This window comes from Typopeltis vanoorti, chromosome 22 (genome assembly GCF_054136105.1).
Source record: "Typopeltis vanoorti isolate ZY-2024b chromosome 22, IOZ_Tvanoo_1.0, whole genome shotgun sequence".
NCBI classification, from domain to species: Eukaryota; Metazoa; Arthropoda; class Arachnida; order Uropygi; family Thelyphonidae; genus Typopeltis; species Typopeltis vanoorti.
In genome coordinates this window covers 85,227,071-85,246,169 of record NC_143570.1, presented here as the reverse complement: position 1 = coordinate 85,246,169, position 19,099 = coordinate 85,227,071, and the positions used below count along the sequence as shown (strand labels likewise).

Genomic DNA, 19,099 nt, shown 5'->3' with positions numbered 1-19,099 from the left:
TGAAAATTTGGTCTTAACCCAGCTTGTTTTTCTTTTCAAGTACCTAGAACACTTAGAGAATTTGACCTTGGAATTATGCAGTATATCCATTTCTGGCTGAATGTCAGATGCCTTTTTCTACCTCAAATATTGATATGCATTCCTCCTTGAAAATGTTCTAGTATGGTTCTGTGCCTGAAATTCTATTTCATTTAACAAAGTAATGATACTAAATGGAAATTCACACCCCAGTTCAACTGATAAATTTATATATGAATAGTAGAAAGGCCATCATTAATGAAGCTTTATATTACAAACATTTTTATGTGGTATTGATTTTTTTTTTTTATTTAATTTAAGGGAAGGTGATTAGGTATGAATGTTTTATAACGTGAGCCATATGTCCAGTTCCTTAGATTGATGTTGTCTGAAACACTTCAGACAATAGTAAGCCTACCTCCAGACCTATTTTTTTTTTTAAAGCAGGGTGACTGATGTACAGAGATATCCAATTGGTGGCTTGCTTTCTGAATTTGATGTGAATGTGCACACAAAGGATTATGTATATAATACCAGAAATGAAAACGGTTCTTTCAGATAAAAAAAAAAATGTAAAACTCTTTGTCAAGCAATACTTCCTTGAAGGTTGACAACTGAATCAAGAATTCATTTTCCCTTAGAAAATGTTTCTTCATATCAACACGTCATTATATATGTAACAGGGTTGAAGAGTTTAAAAAAGTATAAATTCAGAAGTCATTTTGATAAGCATGTAAGGTGCATTCTTTTACAATATTGCATAGTCTGAAGAGCACCACAATCACATATGGGAGATGACTGTCTGTTGCATTTGTAGAGAGTATCTCCACACAAGCCAGGTTTTGCGAGGTAGATGTTTAGCAGTTTTTCTGCTATATGTAGTGATGGGTGGCGAGATTTCAATCTATTGACATTAAGAGTTGGATTACCAAAATTTTTTTTGAAATTCACAAAGTAGGGAATTCAATCTGCATAATTCTGTAGGAATAATGCCTGCTAAAAGAGGTAACCAATAAGTTGGAGTCAATCTAATAGAGGCTCTAATTATTCAATTGAGAATTGATAATCCTTGTGTGTGAGGGCTGTTGTCTGAAGCGTAGAGGCTCTTGAACCACAAATAGTGCCACAGAGTCTTTGGAGGATATTTTTAGACTTGTTAAATTATTTTAGTTTTTTCTTAATATATCTTGTATGCTTTTATTGATTGGGATATGCATGGCTGGTTGTTCTTTAATCAATGGAGTGCTACCACCTAATTTCCTGAGAAGGCTTTACAGCTGGAATGAGTAGTCTATACCTTCAGCTGTTTTTGGGTCCTTGTTCTTCTGATATTCCTTATAGAAAAATCTTGGCAGCAAGCAGGACAACAACCTGTAAATGGATTAAAATGACTACTTATTGGAGGTATCCAGCAAATACATTTGTCAAGTTCGTTTGCATGTTTATTCTTGTCAGCCTTTTTTAAAATTCCAAATATGGAAAAGGTGTTTATCTTATAAGTGGAATAGAAATTCCTCATAGCAAACATAAACTGACAAGTCCGTTAATACCCTTCTTTGCTTTGTGAGCAAAAATAGTCACCTCGAGAGAGGGCATCAACTCTGCTTTCACAAATGCCCAAGGCGAGAATCAGACATGCTAGCTTAATCAGGATTATAGTCTCTTTTCCAGACTATAGATCTGAAAGTGTCTTTGGTATGAAAGACAAAATGAAGATTATTTAGTTCGATCCAATATATATTGCAGGATGTTCAGCAATAGGAATAATTTTTTCCAGGCAGTTTATTTGTGACATCTTAAACTTTCATCACCACTGTATGTTTCTTCAATATTTTGAGATAGAAGAATGACTTTTTAAAGACAATTTTGCCATGAAGCTGACACTATTCTTACAGATGTTGTGATTAATCAAGATGTGTTCTCGAGAAGCAATGAAAAGATAAACATTTTTGCACAACTCGCAATATTTATTTTATGAACATTTAGGATATAGCTGTATTTGCCTTTATTTACATTCTATTCCCAAAGCTGAATATCACTGCGCTGCCTATAACATAACTATGTACAAAGTATAAGCTGTATATACAGAGAACAAAAAAAAACTTCTCTTTTCTGTTACCAGGTTTAAATATGCATTTTCTTTTACTCATTCATTAGGAAAGTGATGGTTCAGTGTACTAAATAAGAATTCTCCAGAAAAATTCAGATAGGCTTTTTTATTATTATATTACATATGAACAACCTGTACAATAAATTAATCTTCTTTCATCACTATTTAATATCAAGTTCCACCCTAATGTTAATTGCTGCTAATTCACTTACTAGATACCTAAATACATAAGGGACACATATTGCTTTAACACTTTTGCTGGTATTACACACAGAACAAACCCAGTTCCTTATAACTTCTTTTGCCAGTTGTACAATGGATTCTTTATTTAATGGTATATTCTCAAAAAGAGGAGATAGTAAACTGCCACATTCTGTACAGACATAGGCCTAATAGGAAAAATGAAAAATAACATTAAATTCGCCACAAAAACTAGGTAATCAAATTTTATTGCAAAAAAAAATAATAATAACATATAAAGAAAATGGTGATTTATCTTCCTCTTTAGTTCAAGAAATTTTTTTTACCAGCCAAAGTTCCATGTTTGTACAAAAAGTCCTTACTCACCCAAAGTACAATCTTTAATGGGTAGGAGCAGATGTGATTTTCCAGTTATCTAATAACGAGGAAGGATGAACCAATTGTAATAGTTTAAACCACAACAAGTATGGTTTTTAATTATAGATGTGAATATGCTTCTAAGCTCAGTACAGTTGACTGGTACCTATTTGCAATTCTGCTGAGAATAATAGGAGTCTTGTTTAACTAAAAAAGAGGAACTAACAGAATTATTGAATTAATATGTTGACACATCAGAGAAAGGAAGATGTAGCTATGATAATGAACACTGATTTTCTAGAATATCTTCATGTTTAAAATTGAAATATGCTACAAACATTAGGAACAACTAATTATCATAGAAATAATGAAGTAGACAAGCAAATTGAAGTTTTGGAATGTGTACCCCAGAAGATAATAAATTTTTCATATATTCCTTATAAAAGTCTAATTATAGTTGGAAATCTTAATGCCAGAATAAAAATATTTTCTACACTTGTTTAATTTACAACACAGCATATGAAAGCATAGACAATAAAAACAAAGCTGTATCACATGAATGCAGATTTAAAAATTCTTGAATTACTTGACTAACATCAAGATTATGGACAAATACCTATATTTAAAAAGGGGGATAAAACAAAACCTGCTGATTACAGAGGTATTTAGTTTATTCTACAATGGATGCAGCTTTCTGTTTAAAACTAAATTGAATTCTCAACTCATCTTAAAAGATGATGGGGAAGACAGGGATGCCTTCGGTCTCCAACACCTAAGGTATTTCATTGTATACAAATATTAAATAATCCAGATTTAGGGAGCCAATATATATACACTAAGTTAGCTTTGCATCTGTTCACAAATTCCACAAGATATCTATACTTAACCCAGTTGAAGAGTCAGGGTTTGTGAAATGATGACCTAGAGCTTTATCATATTCATAGTTAATACAGTAATATGAGAGCAACGAACAAGTGTGGCTGTTTCTGAAATACTGGCATCTCCACCACATTTTTTCATTATGTAAATATCGGGGGGGGTATGTAAGACAAGGTGCACATTATCCCTAATATGCTATGCTTAGCCTTAAAAAAATTCAGGATTAGCTTACAGTCTGTATTTGTGCCTGCTCAAATGAAGATATATTTGATATCGTTAAGTTTCATGTGTTAAGCAGGTATAGTGATGCCCCAGATTAATAAATTTATATAAGATAGTTTGAACACTCATTTCTTCTTCGCTCTATAAGTTACTTGTTTTTTAATTTTTCAGTATTCTTAAACTTGGAATTTGGTGTCAATGGAGGATACCTTTTCATGACATTACGGTTTTAAACTGACTTTTGCAGTAAAATCGTGTAACTATTTAACCTCGTGCAGAATACTTATGAAATATTATCACTTTGAACATATCTAATTTCTATTCAATAATAAAAAAATTCACTACATACATATGATCTATCAGAACAGTTGAAGAGCCTGTCGTGAAGAAGAAATGAAGTCCCATGTGCTAGAAGAGAGTCGCGTTCCATTTCTCCAAAACGGATTCCTCCACCTTTTTTCCTTCCTTTAATAGGCTGATGTGTAACAATATCTATAGCCCCAGTTGTTCTAACCTGAAAGTTATAATTCATGCAGTAATTAAGATTTATGACAATCAAAAAAAATATTATCTACCAATTACATTGCAACTTCTTTGTTAATATTGGCATTAGCCAAGGCTTTTTAACCCTATCAGTAATAAGTGGCAAACAAATACCTAATGGAATATGTTATTGTCTGACATAACATGGGTTCTATGGTTGATTTTTTTTGAGTTTAGGAGACAAAAAAACCTGCTTGCTGTGCCAGAGATAAACTCAGAAACTGGTTGAAAAAAAGGCTTAGAAAAAGTTTCTTCAGGCAGCCCTAGTACAAGATATATACTTTTTTAAAAAAAAAAAAAACAGTTGGTAATCAGAATTTAATAAGAGTAACTAAACTGCACTTTTCCCTTGAATGAAAAACTTAATCTTCCATATATTAAACAGTGGAATTTCATTCTTAACACTATTTTTTTTTAAAAAAAACTGAATCAAGTATTAACAATGCTAAATATTTTCCTGTACTTCAAAATGGAATTCTGCATTACCAAGTTTGAAATGAGACAATAAAAGCCATGCTAGATGAGATTTAGAGAAAGGAGTTCCAGGATTTTTCTGAAGTAAGAGCAAACTATGTCTAATCCATTAAGTTAATCTTCCCCAGAGACAACTTTTTTATGACCTTAATGTAAATAGCCATTCTTCACTTTGCAGATGAAATAATGCTGAATACAAATTTCAACTATTTTTACTTTTCTTAGCAATACTCAAAATAATATTGTTGGCACCAAAATTTAATTTCAAATTCTAGAGTTATTAAGAATTAATGACCATGTGATACTGTTGTACCAATACATCACTCTTTTCTTAGACATATTAAGTTTAATTACCACTATATATATGTTAATGTACTTATATGTCAAGAGAAAAGTGCAGCCAGTTTCCCCAATAGCAGCACCTGTCTATTCTGATTTTATGAACTAGCTTTAGTCCAGAAATGATGTCATGTAACTCTCAGTGCTGAAAGTTCTAAACTGTATCTTAATTTTATTACATCCTTACCTGAAATTTATCAGCAACCATATGTCTTAGTCTTTGGTAGTATACTATGCCAAAAAAGATATCAACTTCCATTTCTTCACCAGATACACCACTGTACATTTTTTCTGTTCCAAAGTAGTTGTATCCAGCTTAAAAAAAAAAAAAAAGGTGAGTGCACCACTATAGCATTTATAACAAAGTTTAGTAATTATAGAACTTTAAGCAATGGGCAATAAAATCCATAGAGATATATACATAAAAAAATGTCAACTGCTTCCAACTATTACAGACAGGAAAATCAAAATTTTGAACTGCCTTTACATTTTTTGTCTGAAAAAGTATGCCATCCAGTACATGCATCAAAATTTAAGATGGTACTTGTGCATTTCATGCTAAACTTTGACTCTTTATGATGTACTATAGCCATACATTTCTCTGAATGTTGATTAAGACAATGTAATTACATCCTAGGAGACTTCATAATTCCAACTGGCTTCTAATATTATTCTCATATTTTAGGTGCACTAAAAATGCCTGATATCTGAAGAGAGCAATCTGGTTACCCCCACACACACATGCTCTATTCTGCTGAGCTAGATAGCACTTTCTCTTAAGCCTGTAAGTACATGAACAATTGTTAGTCAATATTCAACTTCATGCTGTTTTCCTCATATACAGTATTTGGCAGCATATAAGATGCAGCTGTTTTTCATGGGAATTTTTGAGAAAAAAATGTATATCATACATTGGGTTACATGTAATTTTATTTCGAAATTTACCAAAAATCGTATAACCAGCAAGGGGTAAATCACTAATCAAGAATTGTTTGGGTGAAGGTATAAGTAAATTTTTGTCTAACATTCTTCAGTTCTAGTTTAGTGAGTCGTAATACAACTAGTGCATAACGTGCAAGTTTGTAAATTAAAAATTAATCACGAAATTTATTAAGGATTCATCACCGTGAAACTGCTATCAAAACTATTCATTGTGCAAAGCTTAGAACTTTACATTGTCGATCACTGCTCCATACCAGAGACAACAAGATTATCCATGAGTCTTCAGAACACTGTCATGTTAATAGGACTTTTTGAATCTGAAGCTCATCAACTTACAAATCAAATGAAAAGAAAAATGTCAAATCCAGGTGCAATTATAGCTAACAATTTAGTGACTGTATCAGACGGATTAAAAATGTGCCTACCGAAGAAGAACTCCATGATGGGGCGATTAAATAGATCCAAAGCTAAAACAATCGGAAACGTTCCGTCAAATCCAGATAACAAAAACTTTGAAATACCAGAGAAATACTCTAAATGGATTATTCATGATTCCGGGGCAGAAGATCCAGAACGTATAATACTAATTGGTCACAAGACTCTTCTAGATCAACTTGCAGTTAACAATTTTTGGCTAGCAGATGGTACATTTAAAGTCGTTCCAGAAATATATTATCAGTTACACACTATCCATGTCCAATATGATTCAGGCGTCGCTCTTCTACCAGGGAAAAAAGGAAGAAATATACGTGAAGATGCTGAACATGTTACTGGAGACAATTCCTCAAGCTCGACCACAAAAAATTTTGACTGATTTTGAAACAGCAGCAATGAATGCTTTCCGTGCCGTGTTTGAAAACATCGAAATTGGTGGCTGCTTTTTCCACTTATCACAATCTATCATACGCAAAGTAAATGAATGTGGACTATTTGCAGTACACATTAAAATGTTACAATCACTTGCATTTTTACCAGAAGAAGAAGTGTTAGAAACATTTTTAGAAGTTGCTGATCTGTTCTCTAATTTAGACGAATATAATGAACAAATCGAGCAGGTTCTCCTTTACTTCGAACGTACATATATTCAAGGTCAACAGCTCAGGAACGGCACTTATAGACAACCTCTATTCAATATTTCTACTTGGAACGACAGACACTGTGCAGCCAACTGTATAGCTAGAACTACAAATTGTATCAAAGGATGGCACTATGGACTTCAGTCTCTCTTTCAGTGTTCCCATCCAACTGTTTGGAAATTTTTGGATAACATTGTTAAAGAATTATCTTTACAACATACAAACTATTTGCAGCATTTAACTGGTCAACAAAACCAAGTATGTCATAGGTACATTTCTTTAAAACAACGTATTTCAAATATCATACAAAATTATGACTCTAATAGACGATTGCAATTTTTACGTTGTATAGCTTAGTGTTTATTTTTTTAAAATAAAAGTAATTTTTGCAATGTTAAGAAAGTTTGTGTGTTTAATTTGACAACAAAATACCAATAATATTTTATAAAGTCAACAGGTAGGTCTTATAAAGTATTACAAAATTAATGGAACATTTCTGTATTTTTATCGATATGTAATTTTGTCCTGACACACATACATTGATGTAAATCAAAATTCTCAAACTTTTTTCAAGAGATTATGTATCAAGGAAAATGTGCAGGATTACAATAACAATTTTAATATTCTTCTGAAATCTCTTTCAAATATGAAACAGTCATTGCTTTCTTCAAACAATAAATCATCATCAGTACCATCAAGGACATTACTAATGCCACACTATGTAAATGAGTTAATAATATTTGGTTTTATTGCATTCCATGAGGTCTCAACCCATTCACACACTTCTGAAATTGTAGATTTCTTTCTTCTTCCAGTTGGTGTTACTTCAAAACCCGAAGACTGCATCGTTATCCTTTAAATGACTTATTAATGAAGACATCTAAAGGTTGTACTTGGCTGGTTCAGCCTCCTGAAATTAAATTTGAGTTTATTCTTAATAGCCTTAGTTCTGTAGTAACGAAGCTGGTTTCTTTAACATTCCACTAGGACACCTGGACCACAATTTCACTTCTTCATTCATCCAGCCTTCAGGGTGAGCATAAATATAAACCCCAGGAGGTAAGTTTTGCTTGAGCAATGTTGTCCTTTTAAAAATCAGAGGGTGGCAATTTTATGGCACAGCACAACAATATAATGAGCTTTTTTCGTGGCCACAAGTTATAACAATAATACTTTTTGCATCATTGACCTTGTGGCACACCAATAGTTACCTCGATTCTGCTCCTCCATATACCACTTTTTGATATCTCTCCAGTAGCCACCATCATATCAATCCAAATTTGCTGTAATTTTTGTAACAGTGTTCCATGTGGTTCTGCAAAATCATCGTGTAGTCATTTCCTTTATTCAACAGTAATTTACTAACGTTTTTATAATAGAGTATCAGCTAAGACATGACCAACCCTTCACAAAGTCATGCTGACCTCATACAGTATCATATTTTTATCCACCCCATTCTTGAATTCTCTTTTTTACCATACCGATTGGTATATAATTTGCTACTGAAGTCTTAGAACCTCTCTTATGCAAAGGAATAATTTTGCTCCCTTGGAACTCTACCAGAGCTTAAATTAAACAGCTTAGTCAAAGGCATTGCCAGTTCCCTGATATTCCATCTAATCCTACAATTGCATTTACATTAAGATTCTGCAATATCCTAAGAACCTACAATTCATCCACCTCTGTTCCCACATTAATTAAAGCAGTAACCTCATTAGGAAGATATATGCCTTCAAAGTGGTCACTCAGTAAGTCAACTATTTTATCCACTTCTATCTCCTCATGACCATCATCAGTCATTCTTACTTGCCACATAAAAAAAAAATAACTTTGGGATTTCCTTTGGCTAAATTCTTCTCATAATCTGATTTTGCTTTTCTTGTACTGGTCATCTTTCTCTTATATACCTTCTGCAGCTCATGCTTAATGATATTACTCATTCATCTAACTCCTACACAATTTAATACTGCTTCCTCTAGAAGACCCTTAACTGCAGCATTTTATACTATGATACAGATTTAAGCTTTTTCTTAAGCATGTCATAATCACCTGCCTTGCAGTTACACAAATACTCCTCCTTGACAGAGTATTACTCATGTTTTACAATCTCCCAAGAAATATTTTTCTGCCTTACTTCCACATTTGTGATATTTTCAAATGTCTATAGTGCTTCTTTTCACCTTCCATACAGGTGTACTGAATTAGTGTGTCAATCCCATGCAATGTATTTGTAAGTTTGAACATAGTTTAGTTTTCGGAGCATTGTTGTAATATCCTGAATTTATCTTCCATCTTTATTGCCTAGGCAATTGAATAGTTTATTTTAATATTTTTTCACGATCTTTATCCATGATATAGATATAGAGTTGAAATAACATTTATTTCAACTCTAATTATCTTATAAGCAAAAGGCTTTCTTGTTTCCTACGGTTATTCTTTTGAAGACTATACTCAATTTCTTCACATTCTTTGGAGAACCACTTAATTTTTGCAAGCTTCATGTCCTTTTTACTCTGTCTGTTCAGTATATCTGAACAGACAGAGTAAACTCATCAATCTTTTATGGTGATCATAGCATGAGTAATTTCAGAAAGAGATGAAGCAATATTTATTTTAAACAGTTCTTTAGTGGTATGTGATTTAAGTTATCCAAAAGAAAACAAAATCATAATTTCAACATAAATGTTGAGTGACTAAATTATAGTCAATTCCAATATCAGCTCTTGGGAAAGATCTAGTTCATGCTGAGTTTATACAGTTTTTATTAATATGTAATCAATCGATTTCTCTGAAAGCCAGGTCCATTTTTATGGGAAAAGTGTGTTGTTATAGTGAGATCATTCTGTGAAGTGAACCCTATTTGTTTTTTCTAAGTACAAAAGGGAGAAATTTTCTCTATATCTGTTCCAATCTCTCAAAGTTGTTTCTGAGATGGATGTGGAGTATCTGATTTATGTTAAGACATGTGGCCCATTTTCCGTTTTAAATGACCTACATATAAAAAAAACTGGAAAGAGACTGAATTACATTGGGATAATTAACTATCCCCTCATTATAGCAGTTGTTTTTACAAAAAGTTTAAAAAATTACACCAACTAATTTTGATCACATCCAACTGGTAGCTTTTTTTCAGGGTTTATAAAGAAGGAGCATGTCAGAGAAGTTGAGTGCAAATGAAAGAAAAGTAAAGTAATCTATATTCTTTAGATTTCTCAAAGAATCCGTTCACACAAGTCTCTTTAACAGAAACCAGGGACTGTACTAAATGACATTTGGAAATCTCAGCCATTTTAACAAGTCATCTTTATAGGGTAATAGCTGATACATACCATGTGACTCTGCATTCTTGTTAAGATGAATTTATTCATTTAAACACTTATTTCAAGGTTTATGAAATCACATAAAAATAGATAAGTTCGCTTAAACCAAAATACAAAATTTCATGTCGACCGGTTAAACAAGGCCCCCGTTGTTTTCACCAGGGAAAACGGTGAAAAGTCAGCTACTGGAACAAATCTGAAAACACACTCCAACTCAACATCACCAGAGTTAAAAATCAGTACTATAAGCCTGAATGGCAAAGAAATGGAGCTAGCTGAGGAATTAGATAAGTACCAGATCGACATAATAGGGGTGACTGAAACAAAAAAGACAAAAACTGGTGAAATCTTTCTGAGCAAGAAATACAAAATGTTATATTCAGGCAATGACAATCAAGGAAAAGGAGTAGCCATAGTATTTAACACTAAATACGAGGCAAATCTTCTTGAATGGAAGGCAATCACAAGTAGAGTGATGTGGGCAAATATCAGAATGGGGAACTGGACAATGAGACTTATTTGTATTTATGCTCCCACAGAAGGTTGTCCTAAGGTGGAAGTGGAGGAATTCTTTTAGACTCTAGAGAAAGCAACTGACACAATGAAAAAGGAAAAGTTGGTCCTTGTTGGGGACCTAAATAGCAGAGTAGGAAATGATTGTCAGACATGGGAAAATTTGGAGAAAAGAGCAAAGCTAATAATAATGACAATTACCTGTTGGATTTCTGCTCGGTATATGGACTGGTTATTACCAACATAATGTGCACAAATTCACATGGAGAGAAGAGGCAAGAAATAAGAAAAGTCTCATTGTCTATGTTATTGTTGATAGTGATGTTTTCTTCCTGGTGCAGGACACCAGAGTGTACATAGGATGTGAAATAAAGGAAAAAAGTTCCTGGCAAATAAGTTTGCTCTTAGAGAATACAGAGACAAATGTAAGAAAACTAAACATATGTGTTCATGGCAGGAATCTGATGACAAATTTCTGCCATGCACCCTCAAGGGATGTACAGAAAAAATTTACATCATTACTAACTTCCTATCTGCAATTTTCCTCCAAATCAGTCTGTTACTTGTCAAGACTCCAACATTATCATATCTTATATTTCTATATCGTTTAAAGCACTTTGTACCGTATCAATCCACCCATATCTTGGTTTTCCTCTGGATCTTTTTCCTGGCAGAGAACACTTGTTTTGCTAACCTTTCCTCGTCCATTCTGTTTAAGTGACCATACCACCTGAGATTAGCTCTGCTAACAATGTCTTTCCTAATATCTGCATTTTTAATGTGATATTGCCATCTGTTCACGCTTTTAATCTTTCTCATATCTGCGGTCTCTAGTCTTTGGTCAAGTGTTTTACTTCTGACCCAACTCTCAGATCCATAAGTTAAAACTAGTTTGAACACAGCTAATTTAGTGTTCTGACTAATTTCTCTCTTATTCAATTGTCTATTTCCATATTTAATTTACCATCTTCACTAAAAATCTTGCCTAAGTAGCCAAAATATTTTACTTGTTCCACAGGTTCTCTGTTCACAATGCAGTTGACATTTTCAACGATTCTGCCTATTTTCATTGTCTTTGTCTTATTACTGCTAGCCTTCATACCATATCTATTACAGCAGTTATTCAATTTAGTCAGGGAATCTTGCAGACTTGTAGCAGATTTATTTAGAAGTATAACATCATCTGTATAAAGCAAAGAGCTGACATTAACATCTCCAATTTTGATATCAGGTTTAATACCACTTTCCTTCATAATGTGATCCATATAGATGAGGAATAATATACATCCTTGTCTCACACCAGATTTCACATTAAACCATCATCTTGTACTTCCTTCAACTCAAATAAAGACTAAGTATTGCTATTGCTTGATATAATGTCCCATTAACACCATATAACTGTAGTATATTGAATAGCTTCTCTCTTGGCACCTTGTCATATGCCTTTTCCAGATCGATAAAACTTTATAACAAAGATCTGTATTTAAGTGAAGATCTTATTTGTACAATAAGAATTCCATTAAATTAAACTGGCAGTTTGAAGCAAGGTGTACGTATCCAGGGAGCAACAGCTGTAAATGTTTTATTGTGGAGATTGGGAATGGAACATAGAGATCAAATTCATTTATCTGAAACTATTTCAAACAACGAATGACCACAAATAAAACTAAGAAGGCCACTGAAATGACTTAAAAAGGATTAGACTATTGTTGCTAAAACACACATTTTGAATTGAAGACATAGATATAAATTGTAAGCGAGAAATTTATAAAGGCTTCTGTAAATGTTCTTGACCACAATTTTAAGAATCTCTGCAGTAAACTATTACTCTGAGAGAAGGAAAAAATAGTATTCTGGAAACGAAACTTTGAAACTATTCCTAACAGTGTTTTCTTAAGTAAGGTAAACTTTGGAAATTTATACTGAAGCCTCATGAGTTAGGACATACTTATCTTATTTGCTTTTGAGTTAAAAATAGATGCTTGTTGATCCTCCTAAGGTTCACAAAATTTAGCACTCCCTTACAAAGGAATCCAGAAAAATAAGACTGTAATAAATCAGAATACGGTTTTAATAATTTGGGGAATTATTGATCTTAAAAGAATAATAAATTTAGATATTGGTGGTATAAACCATTGCAGGTGCTGTAAAAAAAATATAACATCAGGTTAATGACTTGGTATGGTATATGCAACAACAACCTCATAATGATCAGGAAGTGCATCTCTTTAATGACTATCGAGGGTAAGCCACTAAGTCCACCATTCACATGTTTAATGTAAATGATACAGTGCTTGATTTTTTTTAAATCAGAAAACCAACCCATTCTTGTCTTCCTTCATGAGTACCTGATTAAAGAAAGAGGTTTTCTCCATGTTGATAAAATTATCTAACGTTTGGATCACAAATCTATATCTCAGCCAAAATGCACATTTTCACCATGTCTCCAGGTGATAACTGAGCTAGCACGACATTCTGTAAGGTTTTTTTTCAATATCCATCTAGTAGGTAGTTAAAGACAAGCAGTAGCTATCTTCATGCTCCAGTATCACAACTGCAGCAGCATTCTGTATTCACCCTGCTTATTGAATGTTTGAAAAGTTCAATGAGTGGTCCTCTAGCAGGGTTTACACAATACTAACGTATGCATCTTATGGACTGATTGGTTAAGTGTACTTGCTCTCCAATCAACAGGCTACGGGTTGTTTGAATGCCTTAAGGCAGAATATAATTTCACTGTCCAGGTTGCAACCACTAGCACTTCTGCTTATCTTCAAAAAAAAAAAGTCCCATGTTGGGTTTCTAGATCATGTACACAGTACTCTAACTACATGAAAGGTTATTTTATGGATGCAACTCAAAGTAACTTTAAAATGCCTTTTCTGTATTTTAATTCTTATAAGTATAATTAATTCATCCTTAGTATTTCTCTGAAATATTTATGAAACTGCTTGATCACTTTAATCATTAAAGAACTGTTTAAGTAACAGGAGAAAATTTACATAATAATTGTTCTTTTTGGTTCTGCAAGAGAATGAACCCATTATATATCTACTAATTTCTGAACTTTGACAACATTATATTGTGATAGTGATAAAATCAAACACATATTGGCATTATAAATTTCAATACTGTAGCAGGATGATTACAATAGGCAATGCATTAGTAGTCATACTAATTTACCATGAATGATATATCTAATTCGGTATTTTTCTACTAAATTAGCCAAATAACAGCAGCTCCAACTTGGAAATTAAATTTTCCATACTTAAAAAAAAAAGTGCATTTTAGCTAAAATTATACAGTTAAATAAATATAGAATTCAGTGATACAATAATCACTACTCAAATGGTGCTACAGCTGAAGTAATATTGGTAACTTTTGCTTTGAGGTTTATTTTCATTATAATTAATGGAAAATAACTTACCAGCTTCCAGAAGTTTTCCAAAGTATTCAACAGCTGAATTTGATTCAGAAAATTCAAATGGAGTTGCACTGTGAACTAATCCATGGAGAGCTGCTGATTTTCCAGCCATGCTTTCAATCATCATACCTTAAAAGTAGCAATAATATGTAAGTATAGTTTTGAAAATAAAAGGGATTGCTATATAGTTTTAAGCTCTAGTTACATTACACAATTCAATGTTCTATGCAGTATCATATAAGAACATTACTGCGTGTAAACTATGAACACAATTAGAAAATATTTATAATATTAAAATCATCACTATTTATAATGACAGTAAAAATACTTCCCTTGCAAGAGTTCAAGAGAAATTTTTTCCCTCTTAATATAAATTTTATATATATAGAAAGAATTCTCTGTGATATTCACATACAACAAATACTTAGTTAATTCCATAGAAATGATTTTATCTTTAATGTGAAGCAAATCATATATTAATTATTTAGTCTAGAATAAATAATTCAGAAAATGTTTTGAAGACTACTAACTGAAAAAACAACTTAGAAATGAAAGGGAATACTGATAAAGATATCAAGGTGATAGAAGAATGTATAATTTTGTGGAAAGTCTGCTGGAGTAGATGATATTCAACCAAAAATGCTCAGGTATGGATTTATAAAAGTTTTACACTGGTTGCAAAGCATGATCATATAACTGGAGTAATGTTCCTTTATTGTATCAATGCATAAAAAGGAAAATAAAGCTGCACATGAGAATTAAAGACTAATTCCCTATTATGTGTTCCAAATAAGATTTATGCAAGCTTACTTCAAGAAGATACCAAGAAATACTGTGGAGATGAACAAGTTGTGTGTTCAAACATCACAGGAATCTAGAAAAGACATGACAAGGTGCCAAAACACCACTACTATATAGTGTAAATGAAACATTATATCAAGCGATACACAATCTACATTTAAGTTGCAAGTCAGCGTGTATTCTGGTCTTACATCAGCCCATCTCCACTGTTATTCATCATCTATATAGATCACATTAAACAAATTAGCATTAAAACTTCTGATGGTATCTTCAGCTCTTTATGCACATGATGGAATACTCTTAAATAAATCCTGCACAAGTTTGCATGATTCCCAACAAATATGGCAAGAACACAGAAAACTTCAGTTGCCTATTTCCACATTTAATGCAGTTGAATTTGCAGAGAATCACTAAATAAACATTTATATGGAATAAGAGAGAAATAATTTAATAGTCATGTGTTACCAACGTATAAGCTTATCTACAAGAAGCCACACATCAACCTTCTCAATGGCAAACAATATTTGGATTGGTGTCTTTAACATCATAGATGATTGGAAAAGGGTTCTGTGGAGCAATGAATCATGCTTCCAAATGTTTCACTCTGATAGTTGTTTGGATTTGGAGATTACCCAGAAAATGATTCTGGCAGAACTGCAAGTTTGGTGGATGTGCCCAAAACTAGGACATCCTGGACAACTAACTTCATGCTTCTGATGCCTTGGAAGTATTTTGGCAGTGACCGTTGCATGTTTCAGCACAACAACAATGCTCCATGCCATGCTGCTCATGTCCAAGACTGGTTTGTTTCTGCAAAAAAAGGATGCATACTCCCCCATATACAATCTTTATGTAGAATACATTATGAGAAAGGCACTTAATAGACACAATAATGATTTCTCAGTTGGTGGATATCATTTTTATTGCCAGCAGCAAAGGAGAACTAAAGTCCCTCATTAAAAGAGTTGAATGGGAAAGTCTGAAATATGGTTTAAGAATTAATCGTGATAAAACAAAATACATGGTCACAGATGAAAATGACAATTTTGTCCACAACATTGACTTCGAGAAGGTGGATGAATTCATTTACCTTGGGGCTCTTGATGCTTATTAGAGTAGATGTCAAACAGAAATTAAAAGAAGAATTACCATGCCAAGGTTAGCAATGGTGAAATTGCAGAAAATATGGAAAGACAGAAGAAACATCTCTATTGCCACTAAATCAAGACTGGTCAATAGCTTGGCATCTTCAATTTCATTTATGGTGCTGAATCTTGGACACTCAGCAAAAAAGATATGGACAAAAGGTCTAATGAAAATATAATGAGGCAGCTATGTGACTGAAATATTTCAGTCACATTTCAAGACTTGAAAATGACAAAGAAAAGAGATGCCCAAGACAGTTGACCAGACTCACTTTGGATTTGGCCACTGCTGAAACAAAAGATGGAGAGACATTGTGACTAACTCAGTCTTCTCATGACAAGGTGTCCAAATACTTTTGTCAACATAGTGTATATGATCTGACAGATTACTCTGGAGGAAAGCTGTTGATAGTAATATACTACTGTTGTATCCTGTACAAACCATCCTTTGAGGACACATATCAGGAATTTAATGAATGTCAAGAAAATTAAATGCGTTACAAAAAAGATTCACAACATATGTGGAAGGATTATATCAATAGTTATGAGAAACAGTTGGTTAGCAAGATGAATTTACATAATAGGAAAGGGAAAAAAGAGTTACCTGATGTTAGTTTACCGCACACAAAAAAACTGCTAAGTGCAGGTTTTTGAACATGGCTAAACCAAGTTCTACTGGACAGCATCTTTTTTTTTTAGTAATGTGCAGAATGTATTTGCAATAGGTATCAGATTTGAATTTATATAACTTTAAAATTAATTTAACAATGTTAATCAGTCGGTTAATGTTATGCATTTGTGTATAAATAGTAAAAATCTAGGAGAAGGCTTATGGTGAATATTCATATATTTGAGTTAGTCACTATGAGGTGTAAGATTAGATTTTCCCACCATGAAATTAGTAGTAGTGACATGTACAGATATAAAACTGGATAATTTAGTGGACTTCATACTGTGGCTGCCATAGATGGGCTCAAGTCATCTGGAAGATGGCTGATGATAATTTCTGTCATTCAAACTGATATTTATAATAGAGAAATCCAGATCTGTACAGAACCCTTAAATGTTTTTAAGGATTCCAGAGATTTTATACACACTAGATTCAACTATTCTGATTCTGTACAGAAATGAGGATGATGCAGAATACCTCCAACAGTAAGATGCTAGTAATGAGGGTTGCATAAACTTACCTATTTGATGAAGATAGATAAAATAATTTAGTGACCAAGTCATGGCTTTTTTTTTAAGCTCCCCAAAAATATGAAGTGGTGAATGCATTATTCTTCACAATAATACATGATAAAATGTAATACACTAAGTTGGCTATATTTTTACATGAATTGTTTCCTTTCAAGGAAAAACTAAATATGCAACAGGAGACTTCCACATATACTGTACTAAATACACAAAACTGAACAGGGCTTCGGTCCCCATCTTTGCCTTCTCACGGTTTAATCATTAGCCATTCATGCTGAACAAATGAGGATAAGCTGGCAAAACTAATTCTTTATTAGCTTAAAGCAAAAACAAAATGACAGTACCTTGAATTGAAATTTAATACCAGATTGGGGGGGGGGGGTTGGACAGCTAAAGAAGACAACTGTTTTTGTTACAGAATAAGGATGAAACAGTGAAAAGTCAGCTACTGGTACAGACTTAATTTCTATTGATGTTTAAGACAGGCACAAGACTACTTATTTACTATTGAAGTATCAATGTTGAAAGTTTATTTTTCACTTGGTTAGACTATAATAAATTTTGTTTAATCCTTTATCCAAGTGTGAGGAAACAAAGTTTGCACCTGAAAGTATCTTCAGGACTGGGGTAAGGTGGTACAACACTGGACAACTCGTTGCAAAGGTGGAGCAAGCTAACATCACACCTATCTCAGTATCTCCCATAATGCAAAACACATCTCCTTGCGGATATGTATAATATTATGCATTAAGGGAAAGGTCACTAGCCAGACTAGTTTCGACCTTTATTGAGGTCTCTTCAGTGGGAGCCAGGCCCAAGTGGAGATACCAGGCAGAAGCATTAGCAAGGTCATCTCTACCTATAGGAGTTGCCAAACGGTGTGCCACCTTTGTATTAAATTACTCTGGATTTAGAGAAAACAAGTGAAAAATAAACTTTCAACATCTAACTATAATAAATTTAGTTTAATGCTTTATCCAAGTGTGAGCAAACAAAGTTTGTGCCTGAAAGTATCTTCAGGACTTATTGAAGAGACTTCAATAAAGGTCGAAACTTGTCTGGGTAGTTGCCCTTCCCTTAATGCATAACATTATACATATCTGCAAGGAGATGTGTTTTGCATTATGGGAGATAATGAGATAGGAGTGATGTTAGCTTGCTCCACCTTACCCCAGTCACTTGGATAAAGGATTAAACTAAATTTATTATTGAAGTATCAATGAAGAAACAAGTAAAACTAACAGAAGTACCATGTTGATGTAATTGTTGTTACCAAGGGCTGATTAGCTATTACTAGATAAAAACTATAAAATGATATACGTGAGGAACAGTGAATCGTGGTAAAGAAGTAGCTTTAGAAATCAATCTTTAATATTTCCATGTTTAACTGAGCTCTTTACTTTATGCATATGAAATTGCACTCCTGCATAAATTCAAGATATCCTTTAATAAAACTGGATAATCTGGTGCAGCAAATTTTGCACTTAAAAGGACAAAAACCATGAAAACATCAACTGCACACTTAATGGCAAATCTAC

General features: G+C 33.1%; 1 protein-coding gene across 3 annotated transcripts in view; it reads right to left on the bottom strand.

Annotated features, from left to right (window-relative positions):
• Positions 1–2,215: 2,215 nt before the first annotated feature.
• Polr1B (RNA polymerase I subunit Rpl135) overlaps positions 2,216–19,099 on the bottom strand; it is a 270,860-nt gene continuing 253,976 nt past the window's right edge. For 2 of the 3 annotated variants that reach the window (XM_090412385.1, XM_090412386.1), the window contains 4 exons: positions 14,422–14,547; positions 5,331–5,458; positions 4,137–4,301; positions 2,216–2,517 (listed from right to left, as the gene is read on the bottom strand). In XM_090412385.1, the coding sequence (XP_090268511.1) occupies positions 2,290–2,517; positions 4,137–4,301; positions 5,331–5,458; positions 14,422–14,547 (647 nt within the window). In that variant the 3' untranslated portion in view covers positions 2,216–2,289. Of the gene's footprint in view, positions 2,518–4,136; positions 4,302–5,330; positions 5,459–14,421; positions 14,548–19,099 lie in introns of those variants that run through there. The other variant, XM_090412387.1, reaches the window with a different exon arrangement.